This window comes from Panthera pardus, unplaced genomic scaffold (assembly GCF_024362965.1).
Source record: "Panthera pardus isolate Hobbes unplaced genomic scaffold, ASM2436296v1 HiC_scaffold_7, whole genome shotgun sequence".
Classification (NCBI taxonomy): Eukaryota; Metazoa; Chordata; class Mammalia; order Carnivora; family Felidae; genus Panthera; species Panthera pardus.
The window spans coordinates 45,190,207-45,208,349 of NW_026527002.1; the positions used below are offsets into that span (position 1 = coordinate 45,190,207).

General features: G+C 35.0%; 1 protein-coding gene across 6 annotated transcripts in view; it reads left to right on the forward strand.

The window, feature by feature from the left end:
• VPS13B (vacuolar protein sorting 13 homolog B) overlaps positions 1 to 18,143 on the forward strand; it is an 801,572-nt gene that overhangs the window by 515,797 nt on the left and 267,632 nt on the right. For all 6 annotated transcript variants that reach the window (XM_019468011.2, XM_019468006.2, XM_019468010.2 and 3 more), the window contains 2 exons: positions 7,484 to 7,610; positions 9,962 to 10,105. In XM_019468011.2, coding sequence (XP_019323556.2) covers positions 7,484 to 7,610; positions 9,962 to 10,105 — 271 coding nt within the window. The remainder of the gene's footprint in view (positions 1 to 7,483; positions 7,611 to 9,961; positions 10,106 to 18,143) is intronic.

The window sequence follows — 18,143 nt, forward strand, 5'->3', positions numbered from 1 at the left end:
ATCAGAGACATGTCCCCAGGCATGTCCAGCCACTGGAGGGACCCCTGGAGGCTGGTAGACAAGTCCATGGGAGCATTGCCTCTGTTTCTGGGAGTAAGCCTGCAGTTGTTGTTAGTCTGCAGGGCCAGTGGTCAGGAAAAAGAGCCAGTCACAGAACCGAGAAGAGGGAAGACAAGCTGGAATCTGCCAGCACCTCTGAATTTGACTGTATTTTAAAAAGCATGACTTTCAGAGAATATTGGCCAGTATTTGTTTCATTTACATCTCTAAATCTCATGCAGTTTTCTCTCTAAACTCTGAACCATTCTTGGCAAGTTGTTACAGAACAGAACCACTACAAGAGAAAGTTTCAGGAGGTTCCTTGCCTTGTGCAGTGTCACTTAAAAGTAGAGCTAAGTATAGAACCCTGGTTTGCTACCTCTTCCTCAACTGCTTTTCTTATACTCAGCACTCTGACCCCTTACACTTGGGCTGAAGTTCATTGTTAGTTAATCACTTTTTCTTTTTCTCTCAGCAACCATTTTTACTATGTCTGCGCTTATTTTATAACCTGAGGAAATGAAGTGCTGAGAACTCAAATAACGTACTGATGTCTGCCATATGCAGGTTACACATCTAGTCACTATTGCCATTTTACATGGGAATTAGTGCTTCGAGGTGTGTAAGGGGGGGGGGGGGTGGGAAATGGTGGCTTTTTTCCTTACATATTGGCCAAGGATGTCCTTGGCAAGCTGAGAGGGTAGCATGGAGATAAAAGGACAGATCTGTCTTGGCCAGTCTCATTCTTTGTTTCTTATCATAGTTACTGACAGACGAGTTGGTAATCAGAAAATATTTAAATTGAATATAATCATCATAATAGTAGATCATAAAATTTTAAAACTCTCTGTAATGTCAATTAATTTGTGGTCATGTTAAAGCTCCCAACATCATAATTGTTGCATATATGAATATAAGTAATAATTCCCTGATCCAAAGCCTTAAATATTCAGATTTCCCTCCTTCAACATTTTGTTTAATAAGAGAAGGATCCAAACAAGATTACATCAACATTTACTTAAAAGTATATGAACAGGGGCACCTGGGTGGCTCAGTCGGTTGAGTGTCCAACTCTTGATTTCGACTTAGGTCATGATCTCATGCTTTATAGGATCAAGCCCTACTTCGGGCCCTGTACTGACTGCATAGAGCCAGCTTGGGATTCTCTCTCTCGTTTCTCTCTGTCCCTCTACCACTCATGCACGCTCCACCCCCCCCCCCGAAATAAACATTTTCTTAAGAAGTATATGTATAACACATAACTTTCATACATTATCCAGTATTATTCTGTGAAAACTCCATGTGGTACATCAGTGCATAGTATTAAAGCTTTAAAAATTCAATAAAATAACAAATTCCCCAATCATTTTTCCCTTGGTGGATTCCCATTTATATCCTCAATTTCAGATGTCCTTTTCTTTGAGAAACTTCCAGCAGTCCCCCTGACTTTCCCTCCTCCATGAAGTTTTATTTTGAAGTTTTTCCTTGGAAAAAGAGCTATCAAGTAGAATTAGATGCAAGAGTTCCACACTATAGATACAAACAACTGGAAACTAACCAGAGCTACTGACTGACAATTGAACATCTCAGTAAAAGTGAATTGTTGATATTTCAATATACATATGCTCATAAGACCTTCTTTTAGAAGCTGAAATAAATGTGATCTCAATAAACTTGTGATCTCAATCACAAATATATTAACCATAGTTTTGATTTGTTTGTTTGGATGCAGGTAATTTTTGTGTTTTTTTGGTTTGGTTTTTAGGGAATGAGAACACTGTAACATTTAATTTTGCCAAAATAAAATTTTACTAGCATTTTATTTAAATGTCCCTTAAAAAATATCCTCATTTTGGGTTGTAGTTCTTGGAAGCATTATTCAGATATTTTATATGTCTTTACAAGTTAATTAGGTCCCCGACTGAAAGTTTTGACACCTGTCTGTTTTTTCCTTACCATTTTACTTCTCCTACCTTATGATTATTTTTAATTATTTTTTCGGCTAACCTGAGCTGCTCGCATCCAACTCTGCCATTATATTCCCAGCACCTAGCAGAGGGCCTGGCATAATAGTGGACTCTCAGTCCATGTTCTCAAAATTTCACACAGCCATAGATGCCAAGAGAATGATATGGCAGTATACTAGGATGAAGGCCCCTGGGAAATTTATTTACATTAGGGCTCGGGGAAGGCCTAATCTAATACCTAATGGCAAAAATGAGCTATCCATGCAAATAACTGTGGACTGCTTGTGTCAAGTGTTCTGGCAGAGCAGACACCTGTGATTGGGAATCAGTGCTGCACACTTAAGGATCATGACTAGCTGAGAGGAAAGGAATAATAGGTAAAGTTTGGGGTAGGGAAGAGACTACATTATGAATGGTTTTATACATCAGTGGCAGTTTGGATTTTATCTTTATTGCATTAGAAAGTCACTGGATAGTGTTCCTCTTGGGGAAAAAACCCAAAACACCAAAATAGGGTTTAAACTCTTTATTATATATTTTGTTTTTAAAGTTACTGTAGAACCCAAATTATCCTGAAGAACTCTCTATCTAAAAATAAGAGGAATCTCTACAAGTACAGTTAACCAACTGATAACAAATAGTTTTCCAGTTATCATATTTTTAGGATAAATGTCTGTGATTATTTTTTATATTGAAGAATATCCACTATAAGGGATTATCTCAGTTGATTAGCAGAACAAGACTTAAGTATCTTCTGGTCAGGCATCTTTTGTCCAAAGCTCAGCTGTAATGCCATACCAAGAAAGTCTTCATGTTGAATAAAAAAACTGTTCACTGAACACATAGACCATCTAGAACTTTTTATTCTTTTTAGTGGAATATTTTGGAAACATCAACGCCATATTTCCTACTTATGGTTTTTCATAATATACAATTTTTGAAATGGGGCTCTTAAATTGCAGTACTATTTCCCACAGAATTAGTCAAGAATGAATGGAAGATGGGCAGAAGAACCTTAGGATAAATTGGCTGAGCCGGGAAAAATGACCATAGCCTTCCTAAACATATATTTTCATGTATGCATGTGGCATATACTTATGCCATCTTGTGTACTGACAATTTCAGAGAATGATGCTTTTCATATTTATAATCTCTTCCCAGAGATTGACTGAATAGCTTTTGTTAACTTAGATGATTACTTTACTGTTACTTGTTTAGCACTTTATAATTGCCCAATTGTTTTTACCCTCACACAGGGTTTAATATATTTCCACGGGTTTAATCCTGTATGTTAGATAACAGGTGGAAATCACTATTCCATTTCCTTGTTTTTTATGGGCAGTGTAGAAATACATTAAATCACTGTTTTAGTATACTAGAGAAATATTTCTTCTACACCTCTCCTAACCTCATATTCCCTAGCATGCTATAGATAATCTGTTTTCTCTGTTTGCTATCTTTTTTTCATAATAGGTGATCACCTGTTTCACCAAGAGATGTCTGATGGTGGATTTTATTGTATTTATCTGAACCAGGACTCATTGTGCTTCCTGAATCTGTGGTTTCTTATATATCATCAGTTCTGAAGAATTCTCCGCTATTAACTCTTTGCTGTTGTCTCTTTTCCTTACTTTCTATTCTCTCTTTTTGGAATACCAATTAAATATGTTGGACCTACCCCTCCATGTCTCTTTTCTTTTAAACTTGCCATTTTAAAATTTAAGTTAGTACATTTCCTGGAAATTTATCAAATCTGTATTCTAGTTTATTAATTTTTCTTGAGCTACGTGTAAAATGTTATTTGCCACATCTGTATATTTCATTTTAGTGACTGTATTTTTCATTTCTGGAAGTAGTATTTGTTTTTCAAATCTATTTTCACTCTTGATAATACCTTGGTTTTTTACTCCTCAATTTTATTCTATCCAGTATGTATTTAATAGTTTTAAGCATTTATTTATTTATTTACTTATTTATTTGTTTATTTATTATTTTTTAAACAATACAAATTTATTGAATTGTTCATATGGTGATTTCATTATCAGAAGTTCTTGGTAATGAATTTGATAATGGGGTTGAATTTTCCTCTTGCTAATAAAGAATAATTTGTGGGTGGAGGTATATAAAATAATCTGTTCAGGAGCTTGTCTTTAGTGGTCTTTGTCCCTGAGAATCCTTTTTGTCTATTTGAGGGCATGTTTTCCAGACAGGTTTTACATGCATCTATTTCTGACAGATGTCCCAGGGTTATGAAAAGTCTGATTCCAGTTTTATATAAATAATTCAGAATGGGTATTCCTAAACCAGTACAGTAATATAAATTACAGCTACCAAACACACATGAGGGATTTCCCATTATTTTTCATCTTCTGGGGAGATCTCTGTTTTTTTAACAAGCTCTCTTGCCAATATAGTCATATTTTCTCATTCTTCTCTATTTCTGATAGAAAATGCTTTGTCAAACCTTTAAGGGCCCCAGATCTAGGTAGACAGCTCATTTAAAAACCTTTCCCTATGAGTGAAGTCACATGATATTTTATATGAGGATTTTAAGATACAAAACAGATGAACATAAGGGAAGGGAAGCAAAAATAATATAAAAACAGGGAGGGAGACAAACATAAGAGACTCTTAAATATGGAGAACAGAGGGTTACTGGAAGGGTTATGGGAGGAAGGAGGGACTAAGTGGGTAAGGGGCATTAAGGAATCTACTCCTGAAATCATTGTTGCACCATATGCTAACTAACTTGCGTGTACATTTAAAAAATAAATTAAAAATTGAAAAAAACCTTTCCCTATTTGGGATGTAAGGATTAGCCTGTTGCCTCTATATGGCCATGGGGAAAAAAAAAATCTGTTCCCTGCTATATCTGAAACTAATATAATATTGGATGTCAACTATACTTAAATAGTAAATATTTTTTATCTATTTCAAGTTTTTATTTAAATTTTAGTTAACATATGGTGTAATATTAGTTTCAGGAGTAGAATTTAGTGATTAATCACTTACATAGAACACCCAGAGCTCATCACAAGTGCCCTCCTTACTGTCCATCACCCGTTAGGCCGTGTCCCCACCCATCTCCCAGTCTGTTCTGTACAGTTAAGAGTCTCTTACGGTTTACCTCCCTCTCTTTTTTCTTTCCCTTTTCCGTATATTTAAGAAACAAAACAGATGAGTATAGGGGAAAGGAATAGTAAAAAAAAGAGAAATTAATAATCTATTCTCTTGATTTAGTTAGAGTGGCTAAAACCCTGAAGTCAATAACAATGTCAGTTAATAATTTGAGTTTCACTTGCCTTTTTTGTTATTTTATTTTATTTATTTTATTTTTTTAAGTTTATTTATTTTTGAGAGAGTTGGGGAGAGGCAGAGAGAGAGACACACACACACACAGAATCCGAAGCAGGCTCCATGCTCCAAGTTCTAGGCACAGAGCCCAGTGCAGGCTCAAACCTACAAACCCTGAGATCATGACCTGAGCCAAAGTTGGACACCCAACCGACTGAGCTACCCAGGCTCCCCCCCCCCCCGTTTTGTTATTGTAAATCCTGTGCACTTATCTAGTAAAATATTGGCAGAATTTAATTCTCTTAATTATTTTTTCAGTAGTTATTTCTTTTGAAGTATTTCAATCTATACAAATTTTTAATGACTTAAAAAATATGTATCATTACCTCAAAGACAAGAAATAACACAAAATTAAAGTTAACATTATGTTAACAGAAAAGTTATAGTTTTATAATAAAGGACTGTTGACTTACTGATTTTTTTTTTTTTTTTTTTATTTTAAGGTCATAGGTCTTTCATATGTTGTGTTACTGATTTAATTCATCACATGATGGGGAAAAATATGATCTGTATAAGTACTCCTTTTTCCCATTGGGTGTTTTAGTTAATATTTGCTCTTATTTGGTTCCCTGCCATCTTTTCCATTTTAAGGTATTTTTAATACATCATATATTTAAACACTCCCTTATGAGAGCACATCAGATGTTACATGTTTCTCACATTGGCCATTTTATGGAACTTGAGCTATTAAGCTCTAATTATGGTGTCTCTCAGGATCACAACCTTTCCTCTGTATTCACAGATTTTAATATTTCTTCCTATTACCCTCCATTCAGCAGAACTCCTAATTCTTTAAAATTGACTTTCTTGAAATCCAATACTTATGTGTCACAAAACCGGATGATCCAATTTTCTTTTTTGGCAGACACCATGTAAAACTCTGCCCATTGCAAAATTGAACAAATGATACTAGAACTTTCTATTTTCTAGACTACTCTGGTAGAAAAGGATATAGAAAGACTTGAGGGTTATATGAGATTTGTCATGAGATAATTTATGCTAGTTCTCTGATCTCAGCTTTATCACTTTATAAGTGAATAACAGAGACATATTTATAAGGAATATTAATTTAATGGTTCCAAAGAACTTTTGAGATACAGCTTGCTGGTAAAATGTAGAACTGTGTGTGTGTGTGTGTGTGTGTGTGTGTGTGTGTGTGTGCGCGCGCGCGCGCGCGCGCGCAAGCATATGCATATATATATATATATATATATATATATGCACACACATATATATTTCATAAAAAGAAAACTTAGAAAATGGACTGTAGACTTGAAGAACTGTACTAGCATAAGCTTTAGTTTCTCAGTGTTTTCCAGTTTCATCTTCTACCATGTATGTAGTACTCCTTTGAAATTATTAGCAATTTAATGTAGGTAGAAGAGTAGAAATTTTGTGCTAAGTAACTGATCACAGGTGAGAATGTGTAAAGAAGAATTAAAATAGAGGCCAAATGCTGCTCCACTATCAGGCCCTGTTGTGTAACTCTGGTTTCCACTAGGTGGCCTTAGCCTAGCCTCTGATCCTCATTTCCTCATAGGTAATATGGGGTTAGTAATAGTTTTTACTTCCCACAGATGGTTATTGTGAAGAAGCATTCAGTATCAAAGTCACAAAAGCTGTTTCATGAACTATATATACAGTAATAATCCATGAACTTAGTTCTTAGAACTTGAAAAAAGGAGGTCATTCAGAGATTAAGAGGATATACTTGTGAACCTCATAAGGTTGGAATGGTGGCAGTTGTCAACCAGAAGGTCAGAAGTACTAAAAATAGGAAACTAAAAATTATCACCAAATAGTAAGGTTATTATTGATAACAATACATACTAAGTTATTTGCAAGAACAAAAGGAATTAAAAACAAATTTATTTGTTGAAAGGATAGGACTAATGAAATTAATTGCATCCAAATTTCTCAATAATTTTTTCCTATCTTTTATCAATCTGAGGTAAAGAATTAAAGTTGTAAAACTGTGACTGTAAAATTTACAACTAAGCACTCTCAAAATAATAATGTAATTTTACCATACATGTTTGCAGTGCAAAGACTTGTATAACTTTAATGAAAAATATCCCTGAAAAAAAATGAAATGGCTAATCATTTTTTACTTTGTCTTTTAGCATACGGCGGCATCAAGAAAGAAGAGCAATTTTAACACCCATTTTAACAGATTTTTCTGTCCGAATAACTGGAGCACCTGCTATCATTTTCACCAAAATAATTTCTCCAGAAAATATGCACACTGAGGTTAGAATTTTATTTAGGTTTTATTTCAGTCTATGTAATGGAGTAGCTTCTCTTTGTAAGTTAGGGATTTTCTTAGTTTTAGTGTACAGGATGTCAAATTGCTTATTATTAATAAGTTACTATAACCAGAAATTATTGAGTACTTTCTAGTGCTGTTTAGTTATTGCTTTTCATGTAGTTATTCATAACTACATCAAATCCTCATAATAATTCTGAGGATTTATAACTACATTCAGTCCTCATAATAATCCAGTTAACTCCTTCTATCCTCATTTTATAGATGAGGGAACTGAAGCCTAGAGAGGCTGACTCAAATAACTTGTCCATATTTTCACAAGTAGTAAGTAGCAGAGCATGCATGGTATGAACCCAACTGGTCTGACTCCAAACCATACACTCCTGACCCTGACCTCTACAACCTCCTCCTGCTTTCCGCTGAAAGCAACAACGTTGACAGTGTTCTCATGGATTACTTCACATGGAAAATTGTACATGGATTACCTTAGTCTTCACAACATCCTTGTGAAATAGATATTACTAGTATCCATATTTTTAGTTAATGTTTATTTGTTTTTGAGAGAGAGAGCGTGAGTGGGGTAGGGTCAGAAAGAGAGGGAGACACAGAATCCAAAGCAGGCTCCAGGCTCCGAGCTGGACTCGAACTCACGAACCGTGAAATCATTACCTGAGCCGAAGTTGGATGCTTAAGCAACTGAGCCACCCAGGTGCCCCTACTAGTATTTGTATTTTATGGATCCAGAAACTAAGATCAAAAGAGATTAGGTAACTTAACCAATGTTACTAGCCAGTTACTGGTGGATCCAGATTTCAAGTCTGATCACTATGGTATACTGCCTCTATGCTTAGAATAGAAATATAAGAATAATGTGGTCCATCATAATTTAAAAAGTATTCTTCACAGAAATTTATGTTATGCTAAAAACCTAAACTCTTCGATCATTCACAGTTAGAGGCAGTTATGAAAAGTTCAGAAAAATTAAGTAAAGATTAAATATATTAATCTAAGCTAATAAAACCTCACATTCATTTTCTGAGTTTTTAAAAATAATATTTTTATAGATGTTGTTTATTTGATGTTTATAATTGCCCTGTAGGGAAAGCTAGGTTAGGTATAGTATCTTTTCTTATCCACAAAAAAATGTATAAAAATTAAATAGGTCTACAAATATCTTATTTAGTAACACAGTTGATTTAAAGTACATGAATTTATTTCTTTTCATCATTACTTGAGGAATAAAATTTCTACCTATAATTAGTAAAAGCAGGGAACTTGTGGGAGTAAAAGTTATTTAACCCAAAAAAAGGAATATTCGTTCCCGACTTGCTGTTCTTTATGGCTGTATTAAAATCTACTCTAAGCTCTGTAGCTTGCATTTGGACCAGTCATAAGTCTCCTTTAAGTCCGTTCCCTTGGATGACACTAATAAGGATAAGGTTCGGTGGACGTTTCCAAGCATTCGAACATTGTCCACATTCACTTCATGACAAGAGGCAGAACTTCTCCTTATTAAGTGAAGCTTCTGGATTGCTTTTCACTTCTTTCTTCCTTTCCTGAATGGCTTTCCAACAATGAATGTTCAAATGACTCAAGTTATGCAGAACAGCATCAGTTAAGTGGTAGACATCTACCTAATGCTGCCAAGATCTTAGCAGCTTGAAAAAGTGAAAGTAATTAGTCTAGCTATCTTTGGCTTCAGCACTCTCTTTTGTTATATATCATTTGGAGGGTATACTTTGGAGGAGACTCAGACCATACCACTTGTAACTGTAATTGCTTGCCTACAATTGCCTGTTTATATCTGTCTGCCCAACTAGATTGTAACCTCCTCAAGAGCAAGTTGCCATTTAAAGCCAATCTATTTTTTGTGATATCCCTAGCAGTCTACTATAGTGCATGTTACTTAGGAGATGCTCAGTAAATATTTGTTAGTTTGAATGAATGAACAAGATTATGCTAAAGAATTACATCATCTCTTACATATGGAAATGATAGTTTGAGGTATGAAAAAGCCAAATGTATATGAAATGGTAAAAAATTAGTGTTTGTGTTGTTAGTTTGTTTCCCTGCAACTAGTGCACAGCCCAGTGCACAGCGGGACCTCATAAATGTTTATTAAATTATTCCATTAAACTCTGTTGAGTGCCTACGCTGTCCATTTCTGCTATTCTCATTAACATATGAACTTGAGTCCCAGGAGAATTCATCAACGTAGTAGAGGTCAAATAAGTAAGAATGATAAATTATCATCTAATGGCGATCATGTATCTTTATCTGTATTCAGTTTTTTGTTTCTGTTTTTGTTTTTGTTTTTGTTTTTTGCCCCTTTCAGGAGATTTTAGTGTGTGGCCATTCCTTGGAAGTGAATATAACCACAAACCTGGACTTCTTCCTAAGTGTGGCTCAAGTTCAACTCTTACATCAGTTAATAGTAGCAAATATGACTGGACTGGAACCATCAAGCAAGGCCACAGAGGTAACTGTTACCTGATTTTGATTAGTCTGACTGCATTTGTGCCAACTTTATATTCATAATAGGAAAACTATAATTAAATGCTTTCTGCTAATTATTCTGTATTTAATTTTATTCAAAATATGGTCATAAATTATATTGGATTGGTGTTCTCTGTTTTTGAAATTTGTTTGGTCTCTCTTTGCCTATCATGTACCTTTGCAGAATTGTTGTGGCTTAGCCTCAGAAAAGCCTCTGTTAAAATATATGATTTTAGTATCCTGCTGCAGTTTTTTTAAAAAGTACAACACAAGAAACCTGGTGTAGCTTTCACTTACTCAGATACATTACAGGGATAGGGCCTCTTTTGGAAGTGAACTTTGTAATCGCACTATGGGAATATCTTCAATAAATAACTTCTAAAGCATTCATTTCCCATGCTCAGTGAAGAATGGACACAATCATAAAAGTTGAATGCCTGCCTAGAATTTTAATTTTGATCCGGTGTTGGTTGGAAGCCTGCTTTGTAACCACAAAGCATGTCAGTGTGAAACAAAGAAAGCTTCTTATTAGATGCTTCTCAAGATATATTTTCTTTCTTTTTTGTTTCCATACTTCTATAATCCTATCTGTACTTAGGGTACATCTCCTATAAAAATTCAAGTCAAGAAATCATTTACCTGTGAAAAAGACATTGGTTTTATTTTTGTCAAGAGATACACCGAAGCCTCATAAGTTCTGTTTATTAAAAAGGGAGGGAAGGAAGAGGTGTTCACTGAGAGCTACTTGATGCTAGGCAGTGTGCCAGGCATTTTCACGTAAGTTGAGCATATTATCACAACCATCTTGTGAGATTGATATGGGCATTATTAACATTTTACATATAAGGCTCAGAGATGGTAAGTGACCTGCCTGAAATCATTCATGCATAGCTAAAACATGGTGGAACTGAGATTTTAAGTCTTTCAAGTCAGTGCTCTTTCCATTCTACCACAGTTTGTGTACTATAACTATTAGTCTATCAGTCTTCTTTGTTTTTAAAAAAATATTTCAAAATGATAAAGCTCTAAATTTTTATAAATGAAGATTCTCTAACTATACTGTCTTTTACCATCCATGATTTCTGTTTGCTCAGTATCTTTCTTAAAAGGTCTGTAGAGCTGGGGCTCCTGGGTGGCTCAGTCAGTTAAGTGTCTGACTTTGGCCTAGATCATGATCTCACTATTCCTGAGTTCGAGACCCACATCGGGTTCTGTGCTGACAGCTCAGAGCCTGGAGCCTGTTTCAGACTCTGTGTCTCCTTCGCTCTCTACCCCTCCCCCACACTGTGTTTGTCTCTCTCTCAAAAATAAACATTAAAAAAAGGTGGGGGGGGGGCTGAAGAGCTATGTGGTCTCTAAAATATCAACTTTTTTCTAATATATATTAGACAGTCTATAAGGATATAATTATATGACTTGAAAATAAATAGAGCAAAAGATATTTTCCCATGGCATTTTCGATGAAGTCCTTGAAGAAAGTAGGGTTGGAAACAATATTTAAAAAATTTTTTTGAATGTTTATTTATTTTTGAGAGGGAGAGAAAGAGCATGAGCAGGGGAGGGGCAGAGAGAGAGGGAGACACAGAATCCGAAGCAAGCTCCAGGCTCCAAGCTGTCAGCACAGAGCCCAACGCGGGGCTCAAACTCTCGAGCTGTGAGATTATGACCTGAGCCGAAGTCGGACGCTCAACCAACTGAGCCACCCAGGTGCCCCATGGAAACAGTATTTTACATTCCTAAATTATTTGTGCTAAGTTTATGAATCTCTCACTCATATCAGTAAAACCAAATTCATAGATTTCTGATGTGTTTTAGGAATTTATACAACTTAGCAAATTTGTCTTTAACTCTTTACTTTGGGCAGTTATGAATAAAACTATAAATATTCATCTTCAGACTTTTGTGTGGACAGAAGTTTTCAATTCCTTTGGGTAAATAGAAAAGAGTGTGATTGCTGGATCATATGGTCAGAATATATTTGGTTTTATTAAAAAAAAAGAAAAAGAAAAAAAAGAAAACCACCAAACTGTCTTCGAAAGTGACTTATACCATTTTGCCTTCCCACTGGCAATGAAAGAGAGTTCCTGTTGATACACATTCTCGCTAGCATTTGGTGTTGTCAATGGTCTAGATTTGGGCATTCTATTAGATGTGTGATGGTGTCTTTTGTTGTTTTAATATTCATCTCCCTGATGATCTATGAAGTAGAGCATCTTTTCGTATGCTTATTTTCCATCTGCATATCTTCTTTAGTGAAGGGTCTGTAAAGTCTTTGGCTCATTTTTTAATTGGGTTGTTTTCTTACTGTTGAGTTTTAAGAGTTTCTTTGTATATTTTGGATAACAGTCCCTTCATCAAATGTGTCTTTTGCAAATATTTTCTCCTAGTTTATGGCTTTTTTTTCCTAATTCCCTTGATATTGTCTTTCACAGAGCTGAAGTTTTTAATTTTAATAATTTTTTCATGGATCATATCTGTAGTGTTGGATCTAAAAAGGCGTCACCATACCCAAGATCATCTAGGTTTTCTCTTATGTTCTTTTCTAGGTCTTATAGTTGTGTGTTTTACATTAAGTCTATAGTCTCAGTCTTGAGTTCATTTTTGTGAAGGGGATAAGGTCTGTATGTAGATTCATTTTTTTTACATGTGAATGTCTAGTTTTTCCAGCATCATTTGTTAAAGAGACTGTCCTTTGCTCCATTGTATTCCCTTTGCTCCTTTGTCAAAGGTTTTTGACTGTATTCATGAGGGTCTATTTCTGGGCTATCTGTTGTGTTCCATTGACCTTTTTGTCCATTCTTTCACCAATACCATGCTGTCTTGATTACTGTAGCTTCATAGTAAGTCTTAAAGTATGGCAGTGTCAGTTCCCCCAACTTTGTTCTTCTCCTTTGCTATTGTAGAAGCTATTCTGTCTCTTTTGCCTCTTCACATAAACTTGAGAATCAGTTTGCCAATAGCCATGAAGTAACTTCCTGGAATTTTTACTAGGATTGCATCAAATCTATAAATCAAGTTAAGAAATGACATCTTGACAATATTGAGTCTTCCTGTCCATGAACACAGAATATCTCTCCACTTATTTAATTCTTTGATTTTGTTCATCTCAGTTATATAGTTTTCCTATTTATATCTTGTATATATTTTGTTAGATTTATACCTAAGTGTGCCATTTTTGGTATGCTACTGTAAATGCTATTGCGCTTTTAATTTTAAATTCCACTCGTTAATTGTTGGTGTACAGAAATGTAATATAATTGATTTTTGCATATTAACCTTATATCCTGCAACCTTGCTGTAATCACTTACTCATTCCAAGAGTTTTTATGTGAATTCTTTCAGATTTTCTACATAGACAATCCTGCCATCTGTGAACAAAGATCGTTCTTTTTTCCTAATCTATAATACTTATATGTCCTTTTCGTGCCTTACTGTACTAGAAGGAACTTCCAGTATGTTGAAAAATAGTGGTGAAAGAGGACATCCTTGACTTCTACCTGATCTTAGTGGGAAAGTTTCAAGTTTCTCACTGTAGGTTTTTTGTAGATGTTTATCAAGTTGAGGACATTTCTCTCTGTTCCTAGTTTACTGAGAGTTTTTATCATGAATGGGTTTGGATTTTGTCAAGTACTTTTGATGCATCTATTCATATGATCATTTGATTTTTCTTTTCTAATTTGTTGATGTGATGGATTACATTAATTGAGTTTTAAATGTTAAATGAGCCTTATATACTTGGGATAAATCTCAGTTAGTATAGTATATAATTCTTCTTATGCATCGTGGATTATATTTACTAATAATTTGTTGAAGATTTTTGTGTCTTTATTCATGAGAGATAGTGATCTGTAGTTTCTTTTGCATGTGATCTCTTTTTCTGGTTTTGATATTAGGGCAATGCTGGCCCCATAGATTGAGTTAGGAAATATCTCTTCTGCTTCTGCCCTCTGAAAGACATTGTACAGAATTGGTATAATTTCTTCCTTAAATATTTGCTAGAAATCAGTGACTCCACATAGGCCTGATGATTTCTTTTTTGGAGGTTATTAATTATTGTTTAAGTTTCTTTAACAGATATAGGGCTATTCAGACCTTCTGTTTTTTCTTGTATGAATTTTGTCTGATTGTCTTTCAATTTATTGGTCCATTTCCTTGAAATGGTCATCAAATGTGTGGACATGGAGGTGTTCATAATATTCCTTTATTATCCTCTTAATTTCCATAAGATCTGTAGTGATATCCCCTCTCTCATTTCTGATACTAGTAGTTTGATTCTCCCCCCACACCCTGCCTTTTTTTCTTTTTTAGTTAGCCTGGCTAGAGGATGTATTGATTTTTGCTCTAATTATTATTATTTCTTTTCTTCTATTTCATTTGGATGGTGATAGTATTTCCAGACAGTCTTTGACAAGGTTTTATTTGAGAGATTAATTTAAAAGTTATTCAAGAATGTGGTGAGTGACTTTTGTTAATAGAGGAAACATCTACACTATAAACAAAGGGGAAGAAAGATGGACAGACCTTTGGAAATAGAAGTGAAAACAGTGGAACGATCTAAGGATTATTGCTTAAATCAACACTTACTAATTTTGATTGTACGGACAACTAACACAGAAACTTTCAAGTACATAGCTAAAAGAGAAGCACTTCAGGGGTGCCTGGGTGGCTCAGTCAGTTAAATGTTCAACTTCAGCTCAGGTCATGATCTCACAGTTTGTGGGTTCAAGCCCTGCATCAGGCTCTTTGCTATCAGTACAGAACCTGCTTCGGATCCCTCTCTTTCTGCCCCTCCCCAGCTCTCTCTCACTATTTCTCTCAAAAATAAATAAAACATTTAAAGAAAAGAGAAGCACTTCAGGCAATAAAATGACCAGCTGATGGTTTAGGCAAATTGCCTCTGATATTGATCGAAACTTTTTCCAATATATTTGCTCTGAACAATGTACTCTAGATGGGGTGAGGCCGCTAGATCATTCAGCCTATATTTGTCATTTTTGATTTTTAGCGTTCCCTTCTAGTGCTATGACTGTCATGATTGCTGACTCCTAGAATGTTTCTTTTGTTTAAATTAACCTTTTCTTGTTTCTCTATACATATATTGACAAGCTGAGAAAGAACATAGATAAACTTTTAATATTCAAAAATCCAAAGTGCATTCCATATTTAAAAAGTCCATGTCCCTTCATATTCCACTCTATAATTCATGTCTATGATGACAATTAGTTCTATAACACAAGAACAGGAGTGTTATTTGGGTTTCTTACATCCTAGTTCCCTGCCATTTACATGAGGTTGGAGTCAGTCTCCTAGATAACTTGACAGTCAAGTCCAAATGTACAATTCTAACTTTTCTCTGGAAATGAAGCTCCACTACTCCTCCTTGATTTCTTTCCCATTGTTTAACAGGGCTGTGGTGATTTACACAATTGGTTTACTCTTTAGAAGATTCTTTGCCTTCTTTCAAGATAACCTTGGTCTCATAAAAGCCAATTTTATTAAAGTGATTATTAGTAGTATAATCATGACATTGATGCAATAAGAATTAACAAGGGTGATTATTTAGTAACATGTACCCATAAATGTCAGGAAATTTTTGAAAGAGAATGTGAATAAACAGAGAACTAAAGATTTTAATTTGTGCAAGTCTGTTTATGGAAGAATAATGCAGGCCATTTTTATATAATAAAAGGGGACTAAAATATCATTACAAGTTTTCCTAAAGCGGTTAGTATGCAGGACATTATAAGGAATTGTTCAAATACAAAACAGACAAATCCTATCTTTATATCATTTTATTTCAATTGCTGTCACAGCATAAAGAAAAAAACACAGCATAAAGAAAGATCATTTTGAATCACACTTTGAAGTATTAGACCACTTTAAAGTAAGATGAAAACTGAGTAGTCTGTCTGAATCTGTAAAACCATAAGCAATACAGATAAGATTCTACAACTAGCCTGTTAACTTGAAATGCTTGGTTTATTTTTCATAATGTAATGTTATTTTTATCAAAGTAATACATGAACAACTGTTGCTAAGCTAAATATATCAAAATAGTATCAGTCTGCTTTTTAAAAATGTTTTTTAATGTTTATTTTTGAGAAAGAGAGAGAGAGAGCGTGAGCAGGGGAGGGAGAGATAGAGGGACACACAGAAACCAAAGCAGGCTCCAGGCTCTGAGGTGTCAGCACAGAGCCTGACACAGGCCTCGAACTCATGAACCACAAGATCATGATCTGAGCCAAAGTCAGATGCTCAACTGACTGAGCTACCCAGGTGCCCCTAAATGTTTTTTTAATGTTTGTTTATTTTTGAGATATATAGAGAGAGAGAGACAGAACATGAGTGAGGGAGGAGCAGAGAGATGGAGACAGAATCTGAAGCAGGTTCCAGGCTCTGAGCTGTCAGCACAGAGCCCAACTTGGGACTCTTGTACAGAATTGGCTCACAAGCCATGAGATCATGACCTGAGCAAGGTCATATATTAACCAACTGAGCCACGCAGGCACCCCTCAAAATACTATCAGTCTCCTAATAACCCCACCTAATCCTGCTTACCCACTTTTAACTCTTCTGGTATTTATCTCCATATTTCTGAATAAATGAATAGACTACCATCTCTTGATTTACTCATTTTAGTATTACTTATTCACTTGCTATTTATTGTAGATGCGGAGTCCATCTCTTGACACTTCTTCCACTCTTCCATCTTCCCAGTATTCTCTTATCATAATTTTATATCATATTTTTAAAGTCAGTAAGAGCTACTTTTATTATGAAGACTATGTAAATATTGTTCATTGCTTAGCAAAGTGATAAAATGTGATTTTATTTTCCTGTGATTGTCCTAATGTTAATCACTGCCGCATTTTTTTAATTTGCTCAGGTTTAAAAAAAAAACTCTACTTCTTTTGTCTTTCTCTCCACCCCACGCCCAAGTCCCACCAATGACTCTACTTAATGCCAACAATTTAATTTTTCACACTCTGCAACTTACAAAATAGTGCTTTTTTCCCCCTCACTCAAAACGATTTTTCCTACATTCTTCTTTCTTCCTTCTCCACAATGGACTAGTAGTTCTCTGAACCTGCTGCCACTGGACACAAAAGAGTCAGATGAGAGGAGACTGATTTTTGAGGTCAATGTAAAGTTAGAGAATTTATAGGGTATCAAGGAACTAATTTGTTTCTATGAATATAAATTAGAAAGGTTGCCAGTGTCTTTATCCTACCATTTCAAATGTCAAGTATTTGAGTTCCTATGTAGAACTATATTCATATAGAAAAATGTTATAATAGGATTTATGATATATATCTAACAGAGTTTACTTGGGTGTTTTTATAGTTTGTTATAAAACAGTATAATATGTTGGATTTTTTGTTACATACTGTGAGTGAGTGTATACCCTATGGAGCGGTGGTGGAATTTTTTTTTTTTTGGTGGTTTTATTACTATTTTAGCATGGAAATAATTTGCTTTGGAGTTATTCTTCATTTTGGGAATTGGTTTTTAGCCATTGGTGAAAAATTCTTATAAGGCATACTTGACCAATCTAAGGACTGCTAGGAATAATTAGAACTAAGAACTTAAGAGTAAAGAGGAGGGGAAGAAACTTTGAGTGGTGGTGCAGTACCAGAGATTTGTTGGAGCATAACATTAGACAAGATGAGGGAAATGGAGGCAAAGTATACCCCAAGAACACAGGTGAGTGGAGGTGAGGTTTGAAAGCAGGAACTGAGACCAATATGGGAGAGGATGTTGGTGTTCTGGTCTATCTTGATGTAGGCATGAATGGGAAAGCCCATATCAGAGGTTACATATTTCCGTATTAAAAAAGGAGGTTGGAATTTTGTGTGATGTGCATGTGTTGATTTTCCATCAGTGTTGCTATGCTGAGTATTTGTTTCTCTTTAGAGGCACCTGGATCTACCACTTGTAACCAGGCAATAAACACAGGCGCCAATAAAATATGGATTCAAGCAGAGCCTTAAATGGACAAGAGGGCCTGTGAGGAAATACCC